The sequence below is a fragment of the Dendrobates tinctorius genome, unplaced genomic scaffold, assembly GCF_039654945.1.
Source record: "Dendrobates tinctorius isolate UK_male_01 unplaced genomic scaffold, ASM3965494v1 ptg000008l, whole genome shotgun sequence".
Taxonomy (NCBI): domain Eukaryota; kingdom Metazoa; phylum Chordata; class Amphibia; order Anura; family Dendrobatidae; genus Dendrobates; species Dendrobates tinctorius.
The window spans coordinates 57140390-57167710 of NW_027361676.1; the positions used below are offsets into that span (position 1 = coordinate 57140390).

Here is a 27321-nt window from a genome sequence, read left to right on the forward strand (position 1 = left end):
ACATGGCTAAAAGGGGACAAAAGAATAGTTGGGTCCAGGTAGAGGAGAATACAGGAGTCTACTGTTTTACAAAAAAAAAACTGAAGTCAATGGGACCTATCAGGTAATAACAGAAGCTAGTTGAGTTTAGGGCAATGGAGGTCATACTCTATTTACAATGGAAGCCAAACTCATTAGGTTTAATTTAATAGTATAACGCCTCACCAATGTTTTTGCAGAGTGGGAGGAAACATCCAAATGAAAACCACACACATTTGAAAACCATACAAATTTCATGCAGGTGTTACCTCAGCCAGATTGAAACCCAAGATCTAAGTGCTTCAAGGTAACCACTGAGCCATCATGTTGGCCCTTTTGTCTTACATCCTTAAAAAAAACCTTTGTCATTGAAAATATGGCAGTCAACGAAACTAGTAGGAGGCATATTTTTCCTCAAGGACAACAATGGGAGAAATGCATCAATCTGATCAAATGTTGGCTGGTCTAAATACACCACGTTACTAACGAAAATATGTCACAATTTTGTTAAAAATTGAGACAGGATTCTGGGTCTCATACTGTACGATGTGACACATTTACTAAGGGTCTTTCACAACTTGGCCCTGATTCATCATTTGCATTTTTTAAACTCATTTTTTTTTGTCTTGTAGTATTCATTGTCATGTTTTGCTCTAGATTTTTTAAAATGGAGCACGGGGTTTATGAATTTTGATCAAATTGAAAAATCATCTTTATTATTGTCCTTAACCTTTTTTGCAACTATTTAGCATGTTTCACACAATGCTGCAAAAATGTGCGCCAAAAATTACTGGCATACATTAAATCTCTTCAGTAGGGGACTGGAGTGTGATAGAGCAAAAAATCAGCGACTTTCTTGGAAATAAAAATGATGAATCAGCCAAAAATATCTGGAAAGCCTAAAACCTCCTAACAATGGTAATAAACTTAAAATAAAAGATAATAAACACATAAAATAATTACAAAAAAGGGACAAACAAAAAAAAAAAAAACAGGTGTAAAACACACAAAACTAGAAAAAAGGGTTTTGACCCCTTTATGCTTCACTAAAAACTTTTAAAAAGCATATAGAAAATGATGTTTGGCTAAGTGTCTTTGCCAAATTCACCAAATGTATTCACCACACATTCAACAGGAAATAATCAAGTGGTGATTCCAAGGCAGCTCTACCGAAGCACAGAAAGTAAAGTCTGGCACTCTACTCAAGGTGCTCACTGTATTCACATGGTGCAAACATAGGAATCGGCAATACATGCAAAGACTAAGAATATGGATTTTGAAACAGATGTCAATGGTTTTATTACCCGTATGGTTCCTGTATATGCATTATGAAACAAAGCATCCAGAGTGCTGGATTCTACTTACTATGAAATGTACTGATGTTGTGGTCCAGTTTTTTGGCTTAACAAGTAATCCAACTAATAGCTGGCATAAGGTTGGACTGGATAGTCTAAAAAATACACCATTCAGCCTAAGTCACTGTGGTAATTTTGGTATATTTTAAGACTTTCTAGTTTAATGATGTCTAACAATTTCACAGACTTTGTAAATCCGTTGAGGCCATAGATCCTTATTAATATCAAATGTTGATTTTTATGTGGAACAGGATACAAAATATAGTTGATTCTATTATGAAAACTGCATTATTAAAATGTTGTGGGCCTTTAGAAGAGAGGGAGAGCTTGGAGAAGGTTCATATACCGAGAAGGAGGGAGAATGGCTCCAACCAATGTCAGTGCTCTCTTTTACATGGTCACTATATCATCCATAGCATTCATTCTCTCTATTATATACGTTTATATGTGCATGTTTGTTGCTGGACAGTAGAGGGCACTTTAGATCATAGTTTGGTCTTACAAAAGAAATAATTTTATACGTGAGGATAAAAAGAAAATTGGCAAACAAAATAACAAAATGAACCCAGGACAACACTATTGTATAACTGTTTGAATAAAAAAACTTCCATAAGCCTTTGGTAATGCAAAAAGTCTGTGTCTACATTTTCTCCTAGAAAGCAGCAGGTTTTTAATACTTTAACATAAAAATAAAAACTATTACGTCGATCCTCTGACTACTTAAACATGGTCAGCATGACACAGTTTTGCTTCCTCTAAAGGGGATGGGGTGTTTACTGTATCACTTCCTGCATGCATAGGGGTCAGGGACACAAGGCATGCTCTGTTGCAACTTGAGGTGTGTCTCAAGCCTCATTCTGGCTTGGTCGCAAAACCTGTGGCGTCACATGCGGTGCGCACTGAATGTTGGAACGCAGAGTGTGCTCCATGCCAACATTATACGGGATGTGATATTTGAGCATCGCCGAGTCACTTCCGGTACGTATGGAGCGGTGAACACAGCGTGCGCTCCATACCTGGATGCAATTCTGGACATCCAACATGTGCCTCACACCGGATTCATTAACATGGCCTTATATAAAGAGAGGTGATGAGTTGATTCGACCATAGCCTACCTTATTTTTGATGTGGCCTTTTGATCCCCTGATGAACCCCCATGAATTCCCTGGGGGGGGGAGGAAATGCCTCGGGTGTTGAAATGAGACGTTGCTGCATACTGATCAATTGTGGATAGTGCCTGATTAAGGCCTGAACTTCTAAATGGGAATCCCTGCCATTGAGCTGATGAACCCCAATAGGACAATCAGATGAGTACATCATTATTGCATCCTGCTTACCTACAATTCCCTTTTTCATTACTTTTTGGTATTGCCACATATATCACTCTGCATACTGTGTATTGATTTTGAGGGTTTTGATATTTGATGTTGTTCTATACCTGTATGTATAGTGCCTGATTAAGGTTTGAATTATTAAATGGGAATCCCTGCCATTTGAGGTGACGGACCCGAATAGAACAACCAGATGAGCACACTATCATTACATTTTATTTGCCTTGACGCATACTGTATATTGATCTCGATATCCTAGCCTTGGAGGTCAATTTTGTTTGCCCCTATCTTTGCTATTCTAATCACAGGCAGCACAGTGGCTCAGTGGTTAGCAGTGCAGTCTTGCAGCGCTGGAGCCGTGGGTTAAAATCCCTCCAAGGACAAAATCTGCAAGGAGTTTGTATGTTCTCCCTGTGTTTGCGTGGGTTTCCTCTGGGTTCCCCGGTTTCCTCCCACATTCCAAAAACATACTGATAGGGATTCTAGATTGTGAGCCCCATCGGGGACAGCGATGATAATGTATGCAAAACTGTAAAGCGCTGCGGAATATGTTAGCGCTATATAAAAATAAAGATTATTATTATTAATAATCAGATAAAGGTTAAACTCCTTAATCTAATACACAAGCTTTATTGATTTTCTATACCATCCAACCATTACTATTTTTTTTTTAATCATTTATATTCTTGATTCTAGCAGAGGTGCAGAGTCACTCAGATCTGCACCCTTTTTTCTAAAAGAATTTTCTATCTCACTAGATTACTTTTTTTCTATTTCATGGGTAACAGTGTATTGGGACATTTTTTCCTTGACAGGGATTAATAGGGATACCAGGGAGAGCGTCAGTGAGTGGGAGCGCCGTATCGCAGAAACATACATCATAGATTTCCTTCTCTTTTGATGTCAATGAGCCCACAAATCACTGCCAAATCTGAGGTTCACTAAACGCTTCTCTCTCCTAATACAAGATCTACTGCGGCTTTATAACTACTGAGCTCTGGGATCAAAGCGACAAAAGTGATGTGACAGCAATATCCTCAATAACCAAAAAGACGTTGAATCTATTTCAACAAAAATACGTCTATGATTTAAGCAGATTCTACATCTTCTTATTTATTTCCCATTGCAGTTTCTGGTCACAGTCTGAGTGTGATTAAAACTTACTGTCTTGCTGACGTACGTAGAGCTGGTGTTCATGCAATGTAAGCCTTCACTGTTGCAACATCCTCCACATCTGTACAGGGATACACATGGTGGTTTAAAGAAGGTGTTTGTTGATGCCCCAAATTCTTTTCCCACATCTACACATACTTCTCGGGGCATGCACTGGGTTTTTCTCCATTCACTTTCAATACCTAAGATAGAAGAATATTCATGGATTACTTTAATTCTAAAACCCAATGAGGGGCTGGAAATTACTTGCAATACATACGTTACCCCTCTTCCTTCAACAATTCAGAAGGAAAGAAGAGGTCACATCCAAGAACACCTTCGACCGCAGATTAATTTTTCATAGGTCTTAGGCACCAACTTGGCATTTCAAATGCAACGTATAATTCAACTCTTATATTAATCCTATACTGGGCCCTAGAGACGGGTACCCCATGTAAAGTGTATTTTCAACATTGTACAGCTATAAAACTTTTTAATAAGCTTGTTTTCCAATTTTTTCTAGCTTTACTTGCTTTCCAAAAATGGAAACTCTTGCAGCTCTTGAATTTAAATCATGTATATTTCCAGAAGAATATTTACAATTGAGAGTCTTCAGTGGTTGATACCTTTTAATGGCTAACTGAAAAGATGGTAACACATTGCAAGCTTTCGAGACGACTCAGGTCTCTTCATAAGGCTAGACTAATACAACATCTGAAGAATCACATATTTATACGCTGTCTTGTTTCAGTTAGCCATTAAAAGGTATCAACCACTGAAGACTCTCAATTCTAAATATTCGTCTATCTACTGGCTAACATGGTACAAAGATATACATCTTTACTGTATATTTCCATTCATTCATGGCAAACTATCACAGCTAAACACTGTTTAGTGGCCACTAACAGGTACTGCATTTTAAACTTGATTTGTATATGTCTTATATTATAAATTTCTCATCATTGGTAAATTGGATCTCAGCTAAAAAGGTATGAATTCTATTTCCATGCTTAAAAATGTCTTCTCAGGTTCCTTTTAACTGCTTTGTGCACCTGGCCATATATGGCGCTTAAATATTTAAACATCAATCTTAGTCACTGACAGCAGCATTTAAGTAGCAAGATTGCCAGTGCAATCAAGAAAATGATAAATGAACATGATGAAAGACAAAATCATTGCTGTGATAAAGGTTCTGTCAAACAGCCTGGATGTGACAATATTCCAATAGGGCTAATAAAGTTTTCTGAAGCAGCATTTGATGTCATCATAAGCCTGTGCCAACAGATATGGACAACAGGTAAATGGCCCAAAGACTGGACAAGATCAGTGTTTATTTCTAATCCAAAGAAGGGAGATGCTACCGACTGAGGGAACTATCGGACTATTGCACTCATGCCAGCAAAATACTACTGAAGATCCTATAAAGATGTTTACAGTCTTACTTTGACAAAGGGCTGCCAGAGGAATAACAAGCATTTAGACAAGACAGAAGAACCAGAGATGTGATTGCTAACAATAGATGGATAATGGAAAAGGCCAAAGAAAACAATAAGGAGATCTTTTTTTGCTTCATCAACTACAGCAAAGCATCAGACAAGACCATACCCTGTCAACGCTTCTCTTCAATTTATATGCAGAAGCTATTTTCAGGAAGGCTGGACTTGCAGAAAAAGAAGAAGGAATTAAAATTGCTAGACGAATCATCAACAATCTTTAAATACATAGATGATACAGGATTGATAGAAAGAAGCGTAGATGGAATGAAGGACTTACTACGGAGTGTCAAGATGAAAAGCTCAAACATGGGACTACTACTTAACACAAAGAAAACAAAGATGTTGACTATTGCCAGGTGAGACCGAAATCAAGTTTGAGATGGACAGCAAGGAACTAGAAGTGTAATGGACTTCAACCTACTCAAATCGATGATAACTCAAGATGCAGCAACGATACTGGAAGTCAATAGAGCTATAGTCAAATCAACAATAAAGTCACTGGACAAGGACTTCAAACTGAGGAACACTTCACTGGTGACGAAGACACGGCTTGTACATAGTTTGGTCTTTTCAGTGGTAACATATGGATGTGAAACCTGGACGATAATGAAACAAGACAGAAGAAGAAATGATACCTTAAAAATACCATAGATGGCAAGAAAAACAAACAAATCAATTTTGGAATAAATCAAAGCAGACACTCGAAGCAAGGATCACCAAGCAACGACTTGCCTATTTGGACACTTCAGACATAAATCACTGGAGAAGAACATCTTGTTTGGAAGACTAGTAGGAACAAGGCAAAGAGGAAGACCAGTAATCCGATGGCATGACACTATCAAGATAATGGCGGAGGACACATTGGTGGACCTATCTAGCCTTGCACAAGATCAATCTTCCTACAGAGCTTTCATCTATCAAGTCACCATACCTCAAGATCAAGTTGAAGGCCGTTAAAAATAGAAAAAATATGTTATGAACACTAAAATTATATCAAAGAAGTCCTCACACAGCTCCATCAGTGGAAAAGTATCATGTCAGAATTGCCTTTTTTTCACAATTTCATCCCACTTGGAATTTTTTTCTGGTTTTTCAGTATATAGTACATTAAAATTAATAGTTTATCCAAAACTAAAATTGGTTCTGCAAAAATAAAGCCCTTATATGGCTATATTCATTGAAAAATAAAAAAAGTTATGGCTTTTGGAAGAAGAAGAAAAAAACAAAAATTGCAAAAATGAAAGATTGGCAGGTCCCAAAGTGGTTAATACTGTCCGTATAATGTATGGTGTACACAGTCCATATACTCAATGGTACAATATGAAATATAATTTTGAATTCATAACAATATTACTACATAAAAATTGGGAGTGATAATCACATTGTCCATGGTGACGGGATGTCAAATACCTCATTAGCAGTCATCATACATATGTTTTGTCTTCCTGAGTCAATTTCATCTAGCCGGGGACTTTGTTTCAGTAAAAGTTACAGCAATTGATAGATTGAGGGGATCAATAATGCATAGAATAATAAGAAAATACTTTCTAAAATAAAAAGACAAATATTTTCAGTTTTATGAGCAAAAACAAAGATGGGAAGAAACTTTTCAATATGGTCTTACCCATCTAGACAATCTCCCTTTATAGTAGTGGGACCAAACAAATAGTTTAAATCCTGCCTGCGCCAATGACTTTAGTACAACAGCACAGGTTGTTCCTACCCTATATCCAGATTTCAGAATATTGACCTCACAGATATGATGGACAAGCTTATGCCAATTCATCCAGAGGTTTTCTGATCAGAAGTTCTGGGACAGCAGAATATCAATATCATAGTGTGAAGGCAACCTGCCAGAATGAATTTCCATCAAGAACACAGCAAAGAAAGAGGCATGAAAATATGCATAATACCGTATTATGAAGTGCTGATAGCTTGATTTTGACTTCTGGAGATTATGTTTCTTACATATTATGTGTATTAATCAAAATATCTAATTATCTACAGAAAAAGTGAAATATTCTTTTATGACTGAATTATAGAGTGTTTTAAAAGTACAACTGTGGAACGAGACTTTAACTGATTCAGGGTGGATTGATTGCATTAAGGTTGCCATGCAAAGCTTGTATGTGGTTTGATCTCATGTTAATCCTCTGGTTGCTAGAGAGAACAGGAATTAGCCATGAAATACGCACATTAGAAATGTAATTAAATATCTGAATTTAAGGTAAGTAACAAGTCCTCAGATTAACTGGAGGTATAAAGTGCCCTATGCACATTCGACAGTTGCCAGCCAAACAATCGATGGGTCGACACATATCTCCTTCGATTCCTGCATACGTAAGAATGCTTAGCTTGGTGAAACACGCATGTTCTGCGAAACCCAACAGGCGGTCGGGGCAGAGTCACAAAGTCCCCATACACATTGGTCTTCTGGCTGATTCCGCCAATATTGACAGTTTCAGATGACATTAGTGTAATGTGTATGGGGGCCTGTAGCATCAGTTCACAAGGTAGTTTATTTAAGATATAGTAGAAAAAGATGCCTGCCAATTTTGGGGGGCACAATAATTGCCATACTGCATCGTGCCAGTCTTAGGAGAACTGTTAACGAGCTGATGCCATATATATCATTGTGCCCCGTGTCTTCAGAAAATAAATAAATAAAAAAATACTATTATACCCCATCTCATCACACTAAGCATTTCCACTGTTAAACTAGCGTGAGGTAGGTTAACCCTTTTGCTTTACATACAACAACTCAGACCATACAACGTCATACAAATTCAAACCTTAAACCAGCATTGCTGTCTGGGAAAGTCATCAAGGACAGTATAGACCTTCTACCTTCATTGCAGTGTTTCCTTTTTCCCATATATATATTTGACAATTCTGCTCTTTATTACTAGTAAGTCAGTCAGGATGCTGTCACAATCTCCTCGGCAGTCAGTGGAATAATGCACATACATTCATGAGCCTTCCACCATCCGGTGTATGCATGGCGAGGTAGAGGCAAGCAGAGCCAAGTTCATAGGGGTTCCTGCAGTGAGGAGCATTTTCCATGGAGATCAGACAACATACTGAAGGGAATTTAAATCCTAAAACAGGCACGAATGAAAAATATCTCAGCATGTAATTTTCTAATTTGTACATTGTATTTTCTGCTTCCAGACGGTAATGCAGCTTTAAAGAACTGAATAGTCAACTAATACAAACATATTAGTATTTTAGATTGGCTTCAAAAATATTTTATTTTAATGTAACAGTAATTTTCATATAATGGCTCAATTTTTGGATTTTGGAATGATTATTTGTCCTCTAATCAGAAACTGCCTGACAAAATGGGTGAAACGGAGTTTTGGGTTCACTCACTTTTCCAGATTTCAGCATTGTAATTGGAATGTGCAGCTGCAAATTTAAGATTGCCATCTCTCCTGGTGTCAAAGCTGGACTGTCCTTGTCTTAACTGACACTTGAACATTTTCCAGGATTCAGGGTAGAGTAATGTCATTAGTTCATCCACACTGGATACAGATCGGAGTTGCTCTTCCAGCTCTTTGTCTGGATGATCCTGTAAAGAGAAACGACAAAACTAAGTTATTTTGTATCACGGAAGTGGTGTGCTATCATAAATGATGGTGGGGATCTGATGAATGGTTGAATGTGTTTTGGATGATCAGCAAAGATCTAAACGATGTCCTGCTCTGGAAGGTTTGGCCTGGAGATGTATTATATAGCACAGTAGTGGGTAAAAGAGAAAAATGTGGGGTCGGAAATAGCAGTGTCAGCTGATGATCCTGCTCAATCAGCTGATCACCAATAAAAAATAGAAGAAAAGGAGGTTCTGCCTCATATGACCACATTAAGGAGTTCTTGGAAATGATGAAAATAAAGTTTATATAGCAGGGATTATATAGCTCTGGCAAAAATTAAGAGACCACCACATCAAATCCCTGTCATGGGCAGCCCATTCCTCAGAGCTGAACCCCATTGAAAACCTCTGGGATGTAATCAAGAGGAAGATGGATAGTCACAAGGCATCAAACAAAACTGCTTACATTTTTGCACCAGAAGCAGTGTGAAAGACTGGTGGCAAGCATGCCAGTACACATGAAAGCTGTTTTTAAAAATCATGGTTATTCCACAAATTATTGATTTCTGAACTCTTCCTAAGTTACAAAATTAGTATTGTTGTTTCTAAATGATTATGAACTTGTTTTCTTTGCAATATTTTAGGTCTGAAAGCACTGTTTTATTTTTGCTTTGTTAATTTTCACCATTTCTCCTTTTCAGAAAAAAAAAATACAAAATTTATTGCTTGGAAATTTGGAGACATGTTGTCAGAAGTTTGTAGACTAAAAGAACAATTTACATTTTACTCAAAAATATACCTATAAAGAGAAAAATCAGACAAACTAAACATTTGGAAGTGGTCTCTTAATTTTTGCCAGAGCTGTACATATTCTATATACTGTAATAACTTTTAGCCTTATTTTTGAAAGCTCATACACACAAAGTGAAGAACACATGGTCCTGTTTTTGATCAAAGTGTTTTAGATAAGTATTATAGTAGAAAATTGGTATTTCTGCATATAAGTTTCGCGACTAAAGATATTAATGCAACATGTTGACATGTGGCTATTTTACAGCTACATTTTTGCCTAACATGACAGCCAATCACCGACAAATCGCAGTCACAAATGACTTACACTGAAGTCTGTGGCAAGTGACTTGTATATGATTTGCGACTAAACACAGAAAATAAAGCAAATTTGTAAACATTTGGTTCCAAGTCACAATATGACACCATATAGAATCATTATCTGTGATGGCGCAATGCGACAGAGCAATCTGTGCCATGTGACACTTGTGGCCTTGTGGCTATGTAGCCACGACACAAGTCATGGGCAAAAATTGCTGTATGGTGCAGCTACAACATATAACAGTAATGGGGGTCGCACCTTTACCCGCAAGATGTAAGCAAGTCACAAAAAGTCAATTTTCTGAGATTTGCTTGTTGCATTACCTTGTGAATTGCATGAAGAGAGAAAAAAGTTGTAGCAGCGGCAGATGGAAATTTTTGGCTGTGCAACTTGTGTTGTGGCCAAAGTTGCAGTTCAGCCAAGCCTAAAAGTTGAAATGTAGATTATGACTGTTTGCTACAGCAAATGTGGGACATCAGTGATTTTTCTCAACCTATATAAATATTTCACAATGTCCTTTACTAAATGCTCACTACAAATTCCCTGAAATACACAACAGTACAGTGCTAGGGTGGGTTTACGCCACCAACTTGGGGTGTTAAGTAACAGCTGACCAGTGGTTGTTTAATAGCCTGGTCAGGCAGGCAGCCCGCATAATAATATGCACATGTGGCGCCCCTGAGGGTCCAGTCGCCACAGAGGTACTGCACCTCACCCAGAGGTGTGGTACCCCACGACCAGGTAAGGTGGGTGCACCCGACCAGACTCCAACACCCACACCCCACACACACCAGTAGTGTAGCAGAGCACCCTTTATGGCTCCCTGTTTGGAACACAAAGAGTGCTGGGAGGTGGGCAGAGCACAGTTTAAGAGGGAGAATCTAGGCAGAAGTAGGTGGAGTCCCCTCAGAGGGAGGGAAGGTGAAGGACGTGTCTGGAGCAGCTCCAGACTTGAGTTGCCAGACGTTTGGACTAAAACAGGAGATTCTTCACAGGGAAGATCGGTTCTTCGAGGGACACGGATGGAAAGTTATCCCATGGGTCCGTTCCACGCTAACCGCCGTCAGGTGGAGGAAGGAACTGGACTGGTCACAAAAGGAACGACCCTTAGCCTAGATCGCATTCCTTTGGGTGCCACTAGCAAGCCGACAGCTTTGGTTACTTTATGGACCATCGCCCCTACCACAGTTAGTCCGACTGGAAAGGCAGCTATATAGAGTCACAGAAATGGTGAGGCGCTGTCTGAACAGGATTCGCAGCGGCTGGCCCAGAACGATAATTGTGAAGCGCTGGAGTGGAAGAACGAGTTTAAGCAGCGTATAGTTTGGAGACGGCCAGGAAAGGAACACACTGACAGGAAAGGCTGGAAAGGTGCACTTCATCTTATCTGGAAGTTGGCTGGACCCCTCACCTGGAGGACACAGCACCGAAGCGGGCCTCTGTGCATGCCAGAACTGTGAGTAAAGCCCATTGAACTACATGCCATTGTGTCCTCCACTTTCTTCCTGCGCCTCTCACCCGGCTCTGCTACATCCTCCACTCCACAACATCTTACCATCTACTAACTCTTTTCAACTGCTCTGGGACTACAGCTCTACCTGTGGAGGGCTTCAACATCTCAGCTGCACCCAACATCTGTCCCAGAGAAGCAACACTGCAGCGCTGGTCAATCTGACCAGAAACCACAGGTGGCGTCATGAATCACTTCATAAACTCTATCCCCATTCAATTCAACCCCTTTTACATGACCGCCTGAGGCCACGGACCGGGTCACTGCCACTGTGACATTTCCCATTGAAGTCAATGGGCCCGTCACCGAGTACCCCCCATAGCCTCTGAGGCGCATCACACACATAATGATCACTAAAGGATTTTTCCATGTGCAAAGGTTGTCGTTGTTATTGGCAGCACAAAATGTGCTGATGAGAAAGATGATATTTTACCTTGCCTAAAAATCATTACACCCCATGAATAAGTGTTTTTCTCATTTGTCAGGTGATTGACAGACTGTTAACACCTTATCATGAAAAGGCTTTGAACACTTACAGTTGTGGCCAAAAGTATTGACACCCCTGCAATTTTGTCAGATAATACTCAGTTTCTTCCTGAAAATGATTGCAAACACAAATTCTTTGGTATTATTATCTTCATTTAATTTGTCTTAAATGAAAAAACACAAAAGAGAATGAAGCAAAAAGCAAAACATTGATCATTTCACACAAAACTCCAAAAATGGGCCAGACAAAATTATTGCCACCCTCAGCCTAATACTTGGTTGCACAACCTTTAACCAAAATAACTGCGACCAACCGTTTCCGGTAACAATCAATGAGTTTCTTACAATGCTCTGCTGGAATTTTAGACCATTCTTCTTTGGCAAACAGCTCCAGGTCCCTGATATTAGAAGGTTGCCTTCTCCAAACTGCCATTTTTAGATCTCTCCACAGGTGTTCTATGGGATTCAGGTCTGGACTCATTGTTGGCCACCTTAGGAGTCTCCAGTGCTTTCTCTCAAACTATTTTCTAGTGCTTTTTGAAGTGTGTTTTGGGTCATTGTCCTGCTGGAAGACCCATGACCTCTGAGGGAGACCCAGCTTTCTCACACTGGGCCCTACATTATGCTGCAAAATTTGTTGGTAGTCTTCAGACTTCATAATACCATGCACACAGTCAAGCAGTCCAGTGCCAGAGGCAGCAAAGCAACCCCAAAACATCAGGGAACCTCCGCCATGTTTGACTGTAGGGACCGTGTTTTTTTCTTTGAATGACTCTTTTTTTCTCGTGTAAACTCTATGTTAATGCCTTTGCCCAAAAAGCTCTACTGTTGTCTCATCTGACCAGAGAACATTCTTCCAAAACGTTTTAGGCTTTTTCAGGTAAGTTTTGGCAAACTCCAGCCTGCCTTTTTTATGTCTTGGGGTAAGAAGTGGGGTCTTCCTGGGTCTCCTACCTTACAGTCCCTTTTCATTCAGACGCCGGCGGATAGTACGGGTTGACACTGTTGTACCCTCGGACTGCAAGGCAGCTTGAACTTGTTTGGATGTTAGTCGAGGTTCTTTATTCAACATCCGCACAATCTTGTGTTGAAACCTCTTGTCAATTTTCCTTTTCCGTCCACATCTAGGGAGGTTAGCCACAGTGCCATGGGCTTTAAACTTCTTGATGACACTGCGCACGGTAGACACAGGAACATTCAGGTCTTTGGAGATGGACTTGTAGCCTTGAGATTGCTCATGCTTCCTCACAATTTGGTTTCTCAAGTCCTCAGACAGTTCTTTGGTCTTCTTTCTTTTCTCCATGCTCAATGTGGTACACACAAGGACATAGGTTGAGTCAATTTTAATCCATGTCAACTGGCTGCAAGTGTGATTTAGTTATTGCCAACACCTGTTAGGTGCCACAGGTAAGTTACAGGTGCTGTTAATTACACAAATTAGAGAAGCATCACACGATTTTTCAACCAGTGCCAATACTTTTGTCCACCCTCTTTTTTATGTTTTGTGTGGAATTATATCCAATTTGGCTTTAGGACAATTCTTTTTGTGTTTTTTCATTTAAGACAAATTAAATGAAGTTAATAATACCAAAGAATTTGTGTTTGCAATCATTTTCAGGAAGAAACTGAGTGTTATCTGACAAAATTGCAGGGGTGTCAATACTTTTGGCCACAACTGTATTCACGATAATCAGCCAGTTTTCCTGTGATTGAACCTTGAATTAAATCTGTATTGCTATCAGTGATCACGATAAGTCATCATGCCTCACACCACTGAGCACAACCACAGCACTGCTGTGCTCTGCGGTTCTCTGCACCTTCTATAGCGGCCCCACTGATATATAAGGTATACCATAACATGGATCTGCCTCCTGGTCTATCCTATTCACAGACAGACTAGGACAGAAGGGAAATCGCTGAGCTCGAGCATATGTAGCTTTCTCAGGCTTTCATGTGCCGTGGCAGAATGAAAACATTTTTTTTACAGGAAAATAATGAATCAAACCATAGAAGAATATGATTCAATGCCATCAGATAGAAGTCATGGCAGATCTAACTTGAATTTTCCTTCTGGCTGCAATAGTAAAGCTCCCGCAACCAAACTCACCGTAGAGGATAGTCTAATAAAAGAACATGAACACTCTGTAGGATACTTAGGACAGAGATGATTGGGATATCCCGCAATACACTCTTGCTAGTTCTTGACATTTGCGCTACCAGTATGTGTCTTCATGTGGTTGCCTCATCTCAGAAGTGCACAGTCATTTGGAGAGTTTATTCCAGAGAGGATTGGAAATGTCTGCATGAAATCTCAGTTTAGTCACGTCTCTGCACACAAAGGGCTGGATCTCCAGAAAAGACTGAGATGTTGGCTTTGCGCGTTTACCACACATGCTGGAATTAATTCTCCTTATATTGTTGGTGCATATTCAGACTATGCCAAAATGTGTTAAACATAAGGAGAGGAGATGCCAAAAAAATAAAAAGTTACACAGTGTGCTATTCACTGTAAAATTAGCATGGTTGTTGGTAGGTTCCAGATGTAATGTCCCAACAAATTGAGCTGGACGTTTAAACCCAGAACTTAGATTCTGAAAAATGAATTTGCTTGGAGAAAGAAAAAAATCTGACATCCTGATGTAGATGCTATTTGTTTCAATAGCTGCAGTCTCACTTTTCTTCTTGATGACCTCTCAACAAGTACTGTAAGGTTAAAATGCTTAGCTTCCTGGCAGTGGTCCACGACACGCTGGACGGATGTTGACACTGTGTAATAGCGTCTGTCAGGTTCAGTAATGCCACCGCTACATGAAGAGCAAGCTGTGAAATGTTCAATCACTGCTACTTAAAATATTCTAAAATCAGGACTAATATTTCTCTCAGTACCTTACATATGCAAATGCTAACATTATATCATCAGGAATTATAAGCATGTCTCTGGGCACTTATCTCCATGTGCTCGACTTGTTGACTACACGCTGTTCCTTGCACATGAAATCCAAATGTTTCCCTGTGTAATTAAAAAGTATTTTAATCATGACAAGAAATCCAAACATGCTGACATTGACATTTTACTTATCGATGCCCTACTGGTCACCTTAAGACATATTTGACCTTCATAGTGCAAAGGTCAAGTATAAGATAACCAAAATACTACTTATCACAGGGGATAAAACCTGATGCCACAAATTCCTTATTCTATGGTCAGAGATTTAAGGATTATCCCTTTCTCCTATAGACTTCTGTGGTAGACCGATAATATCCTTAGGTGTCTACAACAGGTTTGAAGATATAGCATGACTCTGTGACGTACAGATGTTTAGATTGTGGATGTATTTAATAGAAAGAGCAGTTTAGGCTTCGGTTCAGTCTACTCTGCTGGCATACTAGGTTATTTTTTCTGGTAAAAAGATGGACACAATGACAGAAACCAGACGGACCCATTATGGTCAACAGGAATCATCAGGTGCCTATTTTGTCATCTGACACATTAGGTGCTACCTTCATTTTCATTATTCAGCTCCTATTGCAGAGTAAAACAGAAGAATGAAGAAGGATGAAAGAGCCTAATTGTTGGAATATGTACCGAAATCCAGACCAAATCTGCCAATATCCAGACACATGCTCAGGAAAATATCTGTAACCACACAATGAATTTCATTATTTAATATTAACTCATTATTTTTTGTATTATTTTATTCTTACAGGGATTGTCTGATGAAAGTAATTTATCACTTGTTTATAGGATAGGTGATAACTGATAGATCAGTAAGGTCCGACCACTTGGACCAGCACTAATCAGCAGAATGGGGCACGTTTATCCCTAAAAAATGGAGCAGCAGCGTGCATGCCATTCATTCTCTATGGGGCTGCAAAAAACAGCCGAGTACAGCACTTGTCAGCCCCATAGGAAATCATAGAATCCTAGAATGTTAGAGTCGGATAGGACCTCCAGGGTGATCGTGTCCAACCCCCTGCTTAATGCGATTCACTAAACCATCTCAAACATATGTCTGTCCAGCCTCTGTCTGAAGACTATTGAAGGAGAACTCACCACCTCTTGTGGCAGCCTGTTACACCTGTTCCACTCACTGATCACCCTCACTGTCAAAAAGTTTTTTCTAATAACTAATCTATAGTTTCTTCTTCTGAATAGATCGGTGGTCGAGCATGTGCACTGCAGCTGTATTCTAATAAGGATAAAGGAGCGCCATGCTAGTGATCGGTGCTGGTTCCAGAGGTCAGACCCACACATATCTCCACTATACATCCACTTTAATTAGTGCTATAGAATTGTGCAGTAAAACTCATGGATTAGCTCCAGGTACACTGGGGTTTGTCTATATGCTAATCTGCTGGCCAATCTATTGTGAAATTCTGGTAAATGTGAACTAAGAGCAGCTTAAAGGCCTGTAAACCAGTGAGATACAGAGATAAAATTAAGGATTATTTCCATGTGATACCTTTTAAGTGACATGACAAGACTCAAACAAGTATCACATCTTAAATATTGTCAATTGTTAATTTGTCAGTCTACTGTCTAGCACAGATGTGTAACCTAAAGCTTTATGGACGCAATGAAAAACCTGTACGAAGACCCCCCACCTACCGTGTGTTGTATAATTTACATTACAGATGTCTTTTTAAGACCTTTGGGCCCCTTCAGACACCTGTATGATGGCAACCCCTACCCCCCGCAGAGTCGGACAGTATTAGTATATAGTTCCTTTTCTTTAATTTATGCACTGTATGAAACTGTTATCTTGAGTGTTTGTGTTGCTATTATTTAGGTACTACATAATGCCAGTATGGCTGATGTTAAGCTGTCGTAAATTTTGCAAATCTCTTTAAGTGATAAAAATATTATAATATATTGAAAATATGTTCATAAATACTTTTATTTGAACGTTCTGTAATTAAATAGCAAAGCCAGATTTTCACTTTCTAAGTGGACATTCACTAGAATTGTAGTTTAGTTTTCACTGGACTTTGGCTAAAAAGATGCTATAGCTGTGAGCAGTTATAGCATTGGGGTAAGAATGGAGAAGACAGAGCTTTTAACCATTAAAGGGAACCTGTCAGCTGTTTTGGTCGATATAAGATACGGCCACTACCTTTCAGGGTTTATCTACAGCATTCTATAATGCTGTAGATAAGCTCCCAATCCGACCTGAAAGATAATAAAAATAAGTTTTATTATACTGACCCGGGGGGGTGGTCCAGTGCGGTCCGGTCCTCTGGGTGTTGCAGTTCCAGATCTGGCACCTCCCATCTTCTTGCGATGCCGCCCTCCTGCTGGATTCATGGCTCCCCGGCATCACGCTCCTGCGCAGGTGTATTTCTCTGCCCGGTTGCACACTGCAGTACTTTGCTCTGCCCTCAACAGGGCAGATCATTGCACCTGCGCAGGAGCACGATGCCGGGGACCCGGACCTGCGACACCCATCGGACCAGACCGCACTGGCACCCCCCAGTGAGTATAATAAAAGTTTATCTTCTTATCTTGCAGGTCGGATCGGGGGCTTATCTACAGCATTATAGAATGCTGTAGATAAGCCCTGAAAGGCAGTGGCCGCATCTTATAATGGCCAAAACAGCTGACAGGTTCGCTTTAAAGAGTTTGGTCACTACTTGATTATTGAAGGCCTTGGTTTAGGCCATCAATATCAGATCGGTGAGGATTCAACTCCTTGCAACCCACCCAATTAGCTTTTACCGGCGGCGGCTGGAAATTCTAGGATGCAAAGGAGCTCTGTCAAAACCATAGTAGCCTCGGCCCCGGTACTACAGACTTGAATCTAGAAATATGGTAGATCTGCAGGATATGGCCATGACCACTATAGAAATGACAGAGCTGTTGTGTTTTTCGGCAGCATTGTGAACCTCCGTCTGGTGCCTCTAACAGCTGATTGGCGGGGAAGCCAGGAGTCAAACCCCACCAATTAGATATTGATAGCTTCTACAATGGATAGGCCATTAATAAGTGACTCACCCCTTTAAGAAAATGATAAGCTGCATTATATGTCCTGGGGTGACCCAATCTATGACTATAATATTTTGAAGTATTCTTTTAATTGTCCCAGTGCTGTATTCATGTATGGACACTAATTGCATCAAGGCATAAATACTTTTTGACTGTAATGTTATTTCTAAATGTCTGGTTAGTGATAAAAGTAAGATTTTAATTGTGTTAAGTGTTCAGCTATTTACCTTTGGGCATAGAGCAAATGAAGTTGGAGAAATGCTAGCCCACAGTCTGCAAGCACTAAGCATTCATTTCCTAATGAGCACTTAGCATTCATTACTTGAGATAGATCTGACCACCGACACTTAACTAAGTGGGATTTAATGTGGATCAGATTAGTTTATGTTTTGTAATGTGGCAGAGAATGCAAACCATGTGTGTTCCAGAACTGCTGACTTTTGTGGCTTGCACATATAAATAATGAAAGTAACAGTTATTGTTATGCAAAATCAAGGAGGCGTTTTCTAAAAATAAAACTTTCTACAGCAAGTTGGAAAACAGAACCAAAAATGTTGTCCTAAAATAATTCCTAACAGAGGCACAACAGGGGATAACTGGCAAGCGAAACCTAAACTCCACGGGGAAAACAGCAGACGACAGAATATTAACAAGAAAGAAAGAAATTATCCTTTGTCATGGGTATAATCTGTACACAACTAATAACCTGATGTTACTAATTGCACATTATGAGCAAAATACCTACCTGATTTTTTATTTTACTTGTGGAATTTCTAATCACTTTTAGAGTGCAACTCCAATTACCTTATTCATTTGCATTAATGATATTTGTAAAAAAAAATTCTGTTTTAGGCTACTTTCACACTTGCGTTTTTTTGCGCTGTGCACCGTGTGCAGTGCAAACGCACATAAAAAACGCATCATGCGTTTGTGTTCGTTTTTTGCGAGTTTTTGGTGCGTTTAAAAAAAACCCGCTTTTTTTGTGCATACGTGCGCATTACCATGCGCACGTATGCGCACCCATAGACTATAATGGGTGTTTGCTGTAAAAAAAACACATTGCGTGCGCATGCGGTTTTTTGGGGCGAGTCGGACGCACAAAAAATGCAACAGGATGCATTTTGTGCGCCCGAGCGCACACTACAAAAAATCGCATGCGCATACAAACGCGTACAAACGCATGAGTATGCGCACCTATGCGCACCCATGTAAAAGATAGGGAAAAAAACGCATGCTTTTTTTGCGCTAAAAAACAGCGCAAAAAAACGCAAGTGTGAAACCAACCTTAGGCTTCCTTTACATATTCATATAAAACATTTATGTGAAAAAATGGTACCGGTGTCAAAAGTGTTTTCCATCAGTGACATCAGTGTTTGGCAGGTGTGTTCGTTTTTACCATCAGTGTGTCATCATTGTTTTTCCGGTGTGGACACAGAAAGAAAGAAATTACAATGCTTCTCCTCTGCTTTGCAATGTTAAAGGGGTTGTCCAGTCCAAATCAATAAGTTTGCAGTCATGAGACTGGAGACTTATGAATCCCCCCAGCGATCGCACTGTGTGTTGTGAGGATTCACCGGTTTCTGAGCTGGGGACGGAGAGTATGTATGAATTATACATACTCATGGCCAAAGTCCATCCAGTGAGGGCGGCCTCGCTCCATACACTTGTATTTAGTGAGGCCGCACCCGCTAGTCATTCCCACCCATTGGACAGCCACATCATGAGTCGCGGCGCAGCCTTGCTCAATACAAATGATTGCAGACTTTTCGAATTTAGACCAGACAACCACTTTAAGGACCCATAAACTTGTATTGGCTGACAGAAAAAATGGACATATCTGTATGTTTTGCACGGATACATAGTCCTTGAAAAAACACAGATGTGCATAGTAGCAAAGGTTATAATGTGCACATGTGGTATCCGTGAAAAAGACAGATGCCACACGTACTGAAAAACACGGCTTCTGAATGACAGATAGTAGAACCATAGTTTTTAGAAAAAAAAATCCAAAATTACTTCGATCATGGCTCTGAGTGTAAGACAGCTAGCTAAAACATGGGGGATCATCCTAATTAGCTCAGTGACTTACCTGCACCCTGTATAACCAAGAAGGATTGACAATTAGTTTGAGCACATTTCTGGGTAAAAATTATTTAAACAATACTCTACTCTGTCGGCCATCAGCTATAGAAATCACTGCGAAGTTTTCTACACTTTTTTATCTAGTATCCTCTGTTTTTCTAGAGCTGATATAGTCCACTCCCCAGAGAATTTGCTCACAAGAGACCATGATTTCCTGAGAGTCAGTCTAACTTCTTGAAGTCCTTCTATCACACAGTCATATTTAAAAACCAAAATCATGAGTGCAATCAACCCAGAAAAAAACTACAGTGAAAACATTCACACCTATTATTCTACATGTGGTACCATTACCATGATTAACTGTATCATTAGAGAGGTATCACTTCAAAGAGGTTGTCCAGTCCTGTTGGCCTATCCTTAGGATAGGTCATCGATATCAGATTGGTGGGGCTGTGACACCTGGCACCTCCGACAAACATCTGTACCCTTTGCCGGTGGCTAGATGTGATGGACGACAACCCTGTTTAGCTAGACTAAACAATCTTATTTAACAAATACAGAATATACTTGGTTTCTGGCTTAATAACTGAATGTCCTTTTCTCCATTAAGAAAGATGAAGAATAATAATTGACTTAGCTCCTCAAAACCTTTCAAATTCCTAAAACTAATATTTTCTTAGGAAAAGCTTGCAAAAGTTTAATGTGTGCAAAAATTTTCTGCACTAATTTGTTCCTTTACGGTTAGCTGTAACATAATGCATGTAATAATAATTCTTGGATATGAATTCTTTAAGATTGTGAAAAAGTTGTACTCAAGCGTAATACTAACTTACAGTATAAATACCAGAAAATAGCTGTTTTTCTCACATTACCACACAGGCCGAATCAAATCATATTTACAATTTGATAAAATATGAATTAAATAATATTGGCAGAAATAGCAGAATAATAAAAAGGCTCTTTTATAAGTTGCGTATATCATATAAAAACTACCATAATATGCTTGCAAAAATTTTCTTTTGTCATGGTTGCCATCAGTGCATTTTTGGGGCAGTGACAAAATAAATATGGACACCCATGTGTTCCATGATCCGGCCCCATTAGTCTATATATTGCAGCTTGCCGCTTTCAGTAAAAAGAAAAAAACCTTTCTCCTTACCTGGTCGCAGTCCAGTGGCGTTGACGCCCCATCCATTTGAGCAGCGGACTTGCTGGCGCATGACAGTGATGTCATACGCCAGCGATGTGTGCACCAGTGTCAGCTATTGGCCTGTGATTGGGTGGCGGATTTCAACTGAACGTGGGTCAGAGGACGCACTTTTAGCTACTGAACTGGCAGGATCCTCCTGCCCCTAGGGCCTGGTGCGCATAGGGGGGACCAATCTGAGGCATACACCAGTATGGGCAGTAATGCCCTGATGGCGGCCCTGACCACCACCACCAGTGTGTTTCACAGACTGCATGAGGTTTTTATGCTGTAATGAAATGTTTTTCTTTCTTTCAGAGACGAAAAAAAGTTGAACTGTTGTAATGTTGAAGTAATGTCCATTTTCCTGTTATCAATAGCTAGTATGTATAACATAGACAAATTGTAAAGTGTAATTGTAAAGTGCTTTGGAATATGTTGGCGCTATATCAATAAAATTCTTACTATTTAATAACCATAATATTAACAGATATCACATGGATTATATAAAGCAGGTGTTCAAATTGAAATTTCAGACAACAAATTTGTGAAGGGAGTTGAAACAGATAAGAAAAGCTAAAGGACATTAATAGGTCAGGGGTCGTGAACCTTTTTTCTGACCAAGGGCCATGTTGATATTCATATAATCATTCGGGTGCCGCAAAAACTTAGCAACTTGAACATTACCTGCTATATTTGGTTAAACAATTAATTAACTCACCAGTAATGTGATGGAACTACTTCTTTTTGGTGAGACGTGTGAAGATAGGTGTATTGATTGCAACTGCTTCTCCAGGTTTGCATCAGTCTTGTGTGCAGTGAACTCTTTGTGATGATAACTTTTGTAAATAACTGAATATTTCCTCACAAAGGGAAATTAATCACTGCTCACATAACATTTATAGAACACAAGCAATATGACATCTGCAGTATTAAAATCACATCAGATACACAGGCTGGACCATATACATTACATAGGAGACACTGAGGCCGAAGCATACACATCACATAGGAGACACTGGGCTCTAGCATATACATCACATAGGATACACTGGGGCATACACATCACATAGGTGACATTAGGGCTACAGAATATACATCACAATATCCACCAGAAAAAGAAGCGATCGAAAAAGTCCTAGAGACTCAGTATTGGAAAAGATAATATAAACACTTTATTGAAATGTGAACAGGGACAAGGAAAAAGGGGGAAATTGAGTCAAGATTGACCATAGCAGCACAAAGGCAAACACCTGGGGCATACATGGGATGAAGGGACTGAAAAGGGATAAGGCATAACCAAAGCAATATTGCAATATAGTAATAGATGATACATTGCACCAATCCCGAATGGTAAAAAATGCCCAAACAGGTTATGTTGATTTAGACATTATCATTATGTATAAATAGACAATGGTAAAACTTTACCTGTTGGGACAGCATGTAGAGGTCTACCCATGTATGTACCCCCATGTATGTACATGGGTGGACCTCTACATGCTGTCCCAACAGGTAAAGTTTTACCATTGTCTATTTATACATAATGATAATGTCTATATCAACATAACCTGTTTGGGCATTTTTTACCATTCGGGATTGGCGCAATGTATCATCTATTACTATATTGCAATATTGCTTTGGTTATGCCTTATCCCTTTTCATTCCCTTCATCCCATGTATGCCCCAGGTGTTTGCCTTTGTGCTGCTATGGTCAATCTTGACTCCGTTTCCTCCTTTTTCCTTGTCCCTGTTCACATTTCAATAAAGTGTTTATATTATCTTTTCCAATACTGAGTCTCTTGGACTTTTTCGATCGCTTCTTTTTCTGGTGGATATTTATATGTAATATGCGATTGTCCCCATTGATCCTATCAAGTTAATCCCATATTATATATTGTTACTTATGTATGTATCCTATGTCATCAATTTCCATTCTTATGGGTTGTTTATCCTTAATATGTTTTTAGAATATACATCACGTGGGAGACACCGAGGTTGGAGCATATACATCAGATAGGAGAAGGAGACACTGGGCTTTGGCATATACATCACATAGGATGCGCTGGGGCTGCAGCCTACACATCACATAGGTGACATTAGGGCTAGAAAATATACATCACATGGGAGACACTGAGGCTGGAGCATATATATCATATAGGAGACACTGGGCTCTACCATAAACATCACATAAGATACACTGGGGCTGGGGCATACACATCACATAGGAGACATTAGGGCTAGAGAATATACCTCAACACTGGAGATGGAGCATATACATCATATAGTAGACACTGGGGCTGCAGCATATATAGCACATAGGAGACACTGGGGCAGGAGCATGTACATCATATAGGAGATATTGGGGCTGCAGCATTTACATCAAATAGGAAACACTGGGGATGAAGTATCTAATCACTATTTCAGGCTTTTTTGAAGTCTACAGTATTTTAGATGCACTTGCCTTTTTTCCGCTTTATGAGCGGAGTCTAGCAATTCCAGATGCTTTCACATGATTCATCAATTGCCACTTTTAAAAAGTGGCTAAATTTGGTGCAAATCCACTCCAGTCTCCCTGGTCGATTTTGAGTACACGAGTATTTTGGCGCTGTTTTGTGAAACCAGGGTCTTTTTGAGATTTGAAGTTGTGAAAACAGTTCAGGACAAAAAAAACATTTTTGATTTTGCATCAAATTCATGAATGAAAGCACCAAATTGAAGAATTAAAAAAAAAAAAAAACAACAACTGATACCACCTGACAGAAAACGAAAGTGACTTAAAACCCCTTGAAAATGATGAATTAGATTCACTGACTCAGTCTGGACAGCCCTTTTAATGCAAAGCATTGTTTGAGTTCACCTCAACACACTATATCCACATCCTTATCTCACACCAGTACTGGGTTACCAGATCATTACATGGTTGATGAACAACCCTGAGAAGTATTTGAGAAACATAAGCTAGGAATAACAATATCTAACATGAAGTTTTAACAAGGTCACTAAAAGTTGTGTGAATGTAGGAATTTACATTCGGTCACCTCTACAGTTCCTTACTTTTATGACTTGCAGTAAGGCTGGTGTGTCATGCATCCCTTGTGTTCATTTACTGTACTTACAAGCAAATTACTAAGGAGTTCAGCAATGAACCACATCCTCCCACAGGAAATTCTTACAGGATTTTTTTTATAGCAAAAGAGAATTTTTCATCCAATTGCATATTGGTTTAGTCACACAAGATGTAACCACATTTGTTTCACTCATCAGAAAAGAAATCATTTTGAAATGATTTAGCATGTTTCCTCCCACAGACATTTAGGTCTTTGAATGAACTGATAAATTTGGGAATACATAAAGTTCTCATTTTTGACATGAGTAATAATATACTGATAACCTGTTAGATACCTTGCAAGCGTTCTGAATGTGACACATCCGCTCATCTGGCATAGATGACATTACTTTTGAGCATTTTGAAAAATGTCATGTCTTGTTCTTAAAATATCAATGTAATGGTTTATCTTATGATTGATAATGTATTGTATATCTATCGGCACATAAACTGATCTAGTAATCCAGATTGAGGACCAACCAATCTATGTAATTGCGATGACGACCAAAACTATGGTCTAAGAATGAAACGATTAGATAAATAATCACAAAAATCACTATTTAGGATGTCTATGATTATATGGGGATTCTCCATTACACTTAATGGGCGCTACGGAAAGGCTAAAGTGACAGGTTTAGCCCCAGTTTAGTGTTAGTAGGCGTCCCTCTGATGATCACAGGTGTCTACAATCTTGGAATCAGTGAGTGGGCCTGTATAGAGGGCTACAGATACTCACTGTGCTGTTTGGAGACATGGTGCAGATCACACTCAACATGGACCAGAGGAAACAAAGGAAAGAGTTGTCTCGGGAGATTAGAAAGAAAATTATAGACAAACATGTTAAAAGGTAAAAGTTATAAGACCATCTCCAAGCAGCTTGATGTTCTTGTGACTTCAGTTCCACATATTATTCAGAAATTTAAGCTCCATGGGACTGTAGCCAACCTCCCTGGAGGTCGCCGCAGGAGGAAAATTGATAACAAATCAAAGAGACGGATAATACGAATGATAACAAAAGAGCCCCGAAAAACTTGTAAACCGATAAAAGGTGAAATTCAAGCTCAAGGAACATAAGTGTCAGATTGCACCATCCGTTGTTGTATGAGCCAAAGTGGACATCATGGGAGACAACCAAGGAGGACACCATTGTTGAAAAAAAAATCATAAAAAAGCCAGACTGGAATTTGCCAAACTACATGTTGATAAGCCACAAAGCTTCTGGGAGAATGTCATATGGACAGATGAGACAAAAATGGAACTTTTTGATGACAAGGCACATTAGCTCTATATTCACAGATGGAAAAATGAAGCATATCAAGAAAAGAACACTGTCCCTACTGTGAAACATGGAGGAGGCTCTGTGATGTTCTGGGGATGCTTTGCTGCATCTGGCACAGAGTGTCTAGAATCTGTGCAGGGTACAATGAAATCTCAAAACTATCAAGGGATTCTAGAGAGAAACGTGCTGCCCAGTGTCAGAAAGCTTGGCCTCAGTCGCAGGTCATGGGTCTTGCAACAGGATAATGACCCAAAACACACAGCTAATAACACCCAAGAATGGCTAAGAGGAAAACATTGGACTATTCTGAAGTGGCCTTCTATGAGCCCTGACCTAAATCCTATTAAGCATCTTTGGAAAGAGCTGAAACATGCCGTCTGGAAAAGGCAACCTTCAAACACGAGACAACTGAAAAGTTTGCTAAGGAATGGGCCAAAATACCTATCGAGAGGTGCAGAAGTCTCACTGACAGTTACAGGAATCATTTGATTGCACTGATTGCCTCAAAAGGTTGTGCAACAAAATATTAAGTTAAGGGTACCATCATTTCTGTCCAGGTCTATTTCATGAGTTTTATTTTTTTTTACAAAATTCTGTGGAAGCATGGTTGAAAAGCAATGTCTTACTTTCATTTGCTCATTTTCATAGATTTTTTATTTATTATTACTTTTGTCAGATTCAAGTTATTTCTGTGACCATTGTGAGATTTTCTGTCATTAAATGAGGGGTGCCAATAATTTTTACCACATGTATATGTGTGAAGAAAAAAGGAAAGAATTTCAGGAAAGAACATCTCGCCATTAAGCATGGGAGTGGATCAATCAGCTTTGGGGTTGTGTTATAGCCAATGGCAAGAGGAACATTTCATAATTAAAGGGAAGAATGGCTTCAATGAAATTTCAACAAATTCTTGATGCAAACATAACACCATGTGTAAAAAAGCTAAAGGTGAAAAGAGGATGGCTTCTACAATTGGATAATGATCCTAAACACATGTCAAAATCCACAGTAAACTACCTTAACCCCTAAACAACTGCCGATGCGCCTTTTAACGGCGGCAGCTAAGGGTACTTATGCCACAGCACCACTTTTTAACAGTGCTAAGGAATAAGGGTATAGCACCCCCCAGAGTCGGAATTTCTCTGGGGTCTCAGCTAACGGGGGTAGCTGAGACCCCAGAGAACATGATTCAGGTCAGTTATTACCAACCCCGATGTGTGATCACACATCAGAGGAGAGAGCTATAGGGTCTTCCGATCCACCCGGTACCTCCGTTGTCCCTCCAACCCCCCATGAGGTCTCCCGGGCCAACAGCATCTTCTTCCAGGAGAAAATGGTCGGCGTATGCGCAATGCACCCGCCGAGATCTGCCGGCCGGCACCCAGCACCAAAAGGAAATTTTTCCTATTGGTTCATTTTGATCACTGTGATAGATCCTATTACAGTGATCAAAATTTTAAAAAAAATTGTAAATCAAACCCTCCTTTATCACCCCCTTAGTTAGCTAAAATAATAAATTAAAAAACATATATTTATTTCCATTTTTCCATTAGGGTTACAGTTGGGCTAAAGTGATTTGGGCTAAAATGAGTTGAGCTAAAGTTAGGGTTAGGGTTGGGCAAAAGTTAGGGTTA

General features: G+C 39.5%; 1 protein-coding gene across 4 annotated transcripts in view; it reads right to left on the reverse strand.

The window, feature by feature from the left end:
- The window catches only part of VEGFC (vascular endothelial growth factor C), a 262031-nt gene that overhangs the window by 67685 nt on the left and 167025 nt on the right, over nucleotides 1-27321 (reverse strand). For all 4 annotated transcript variants that reach the window (XM_073577748.1, XM_073577761.1, XM_073577770.1 and 1 more), the window contains 2 exons: nucleotides 8725-8923; nucleotides 3869-4059 (listed from right to left, as the gene is read on the reverse strand). In XM_073577748.1, the coding sequence (XP_073433849.1) occupies nucleotides 3869-4059; nucleotides 8725-8923 (390 nt within the window). The remainder of the gene's footprint in view (nucleotides 1-3868; nucleotides 4060-8724; nucleotides 8924-27321) is intronic.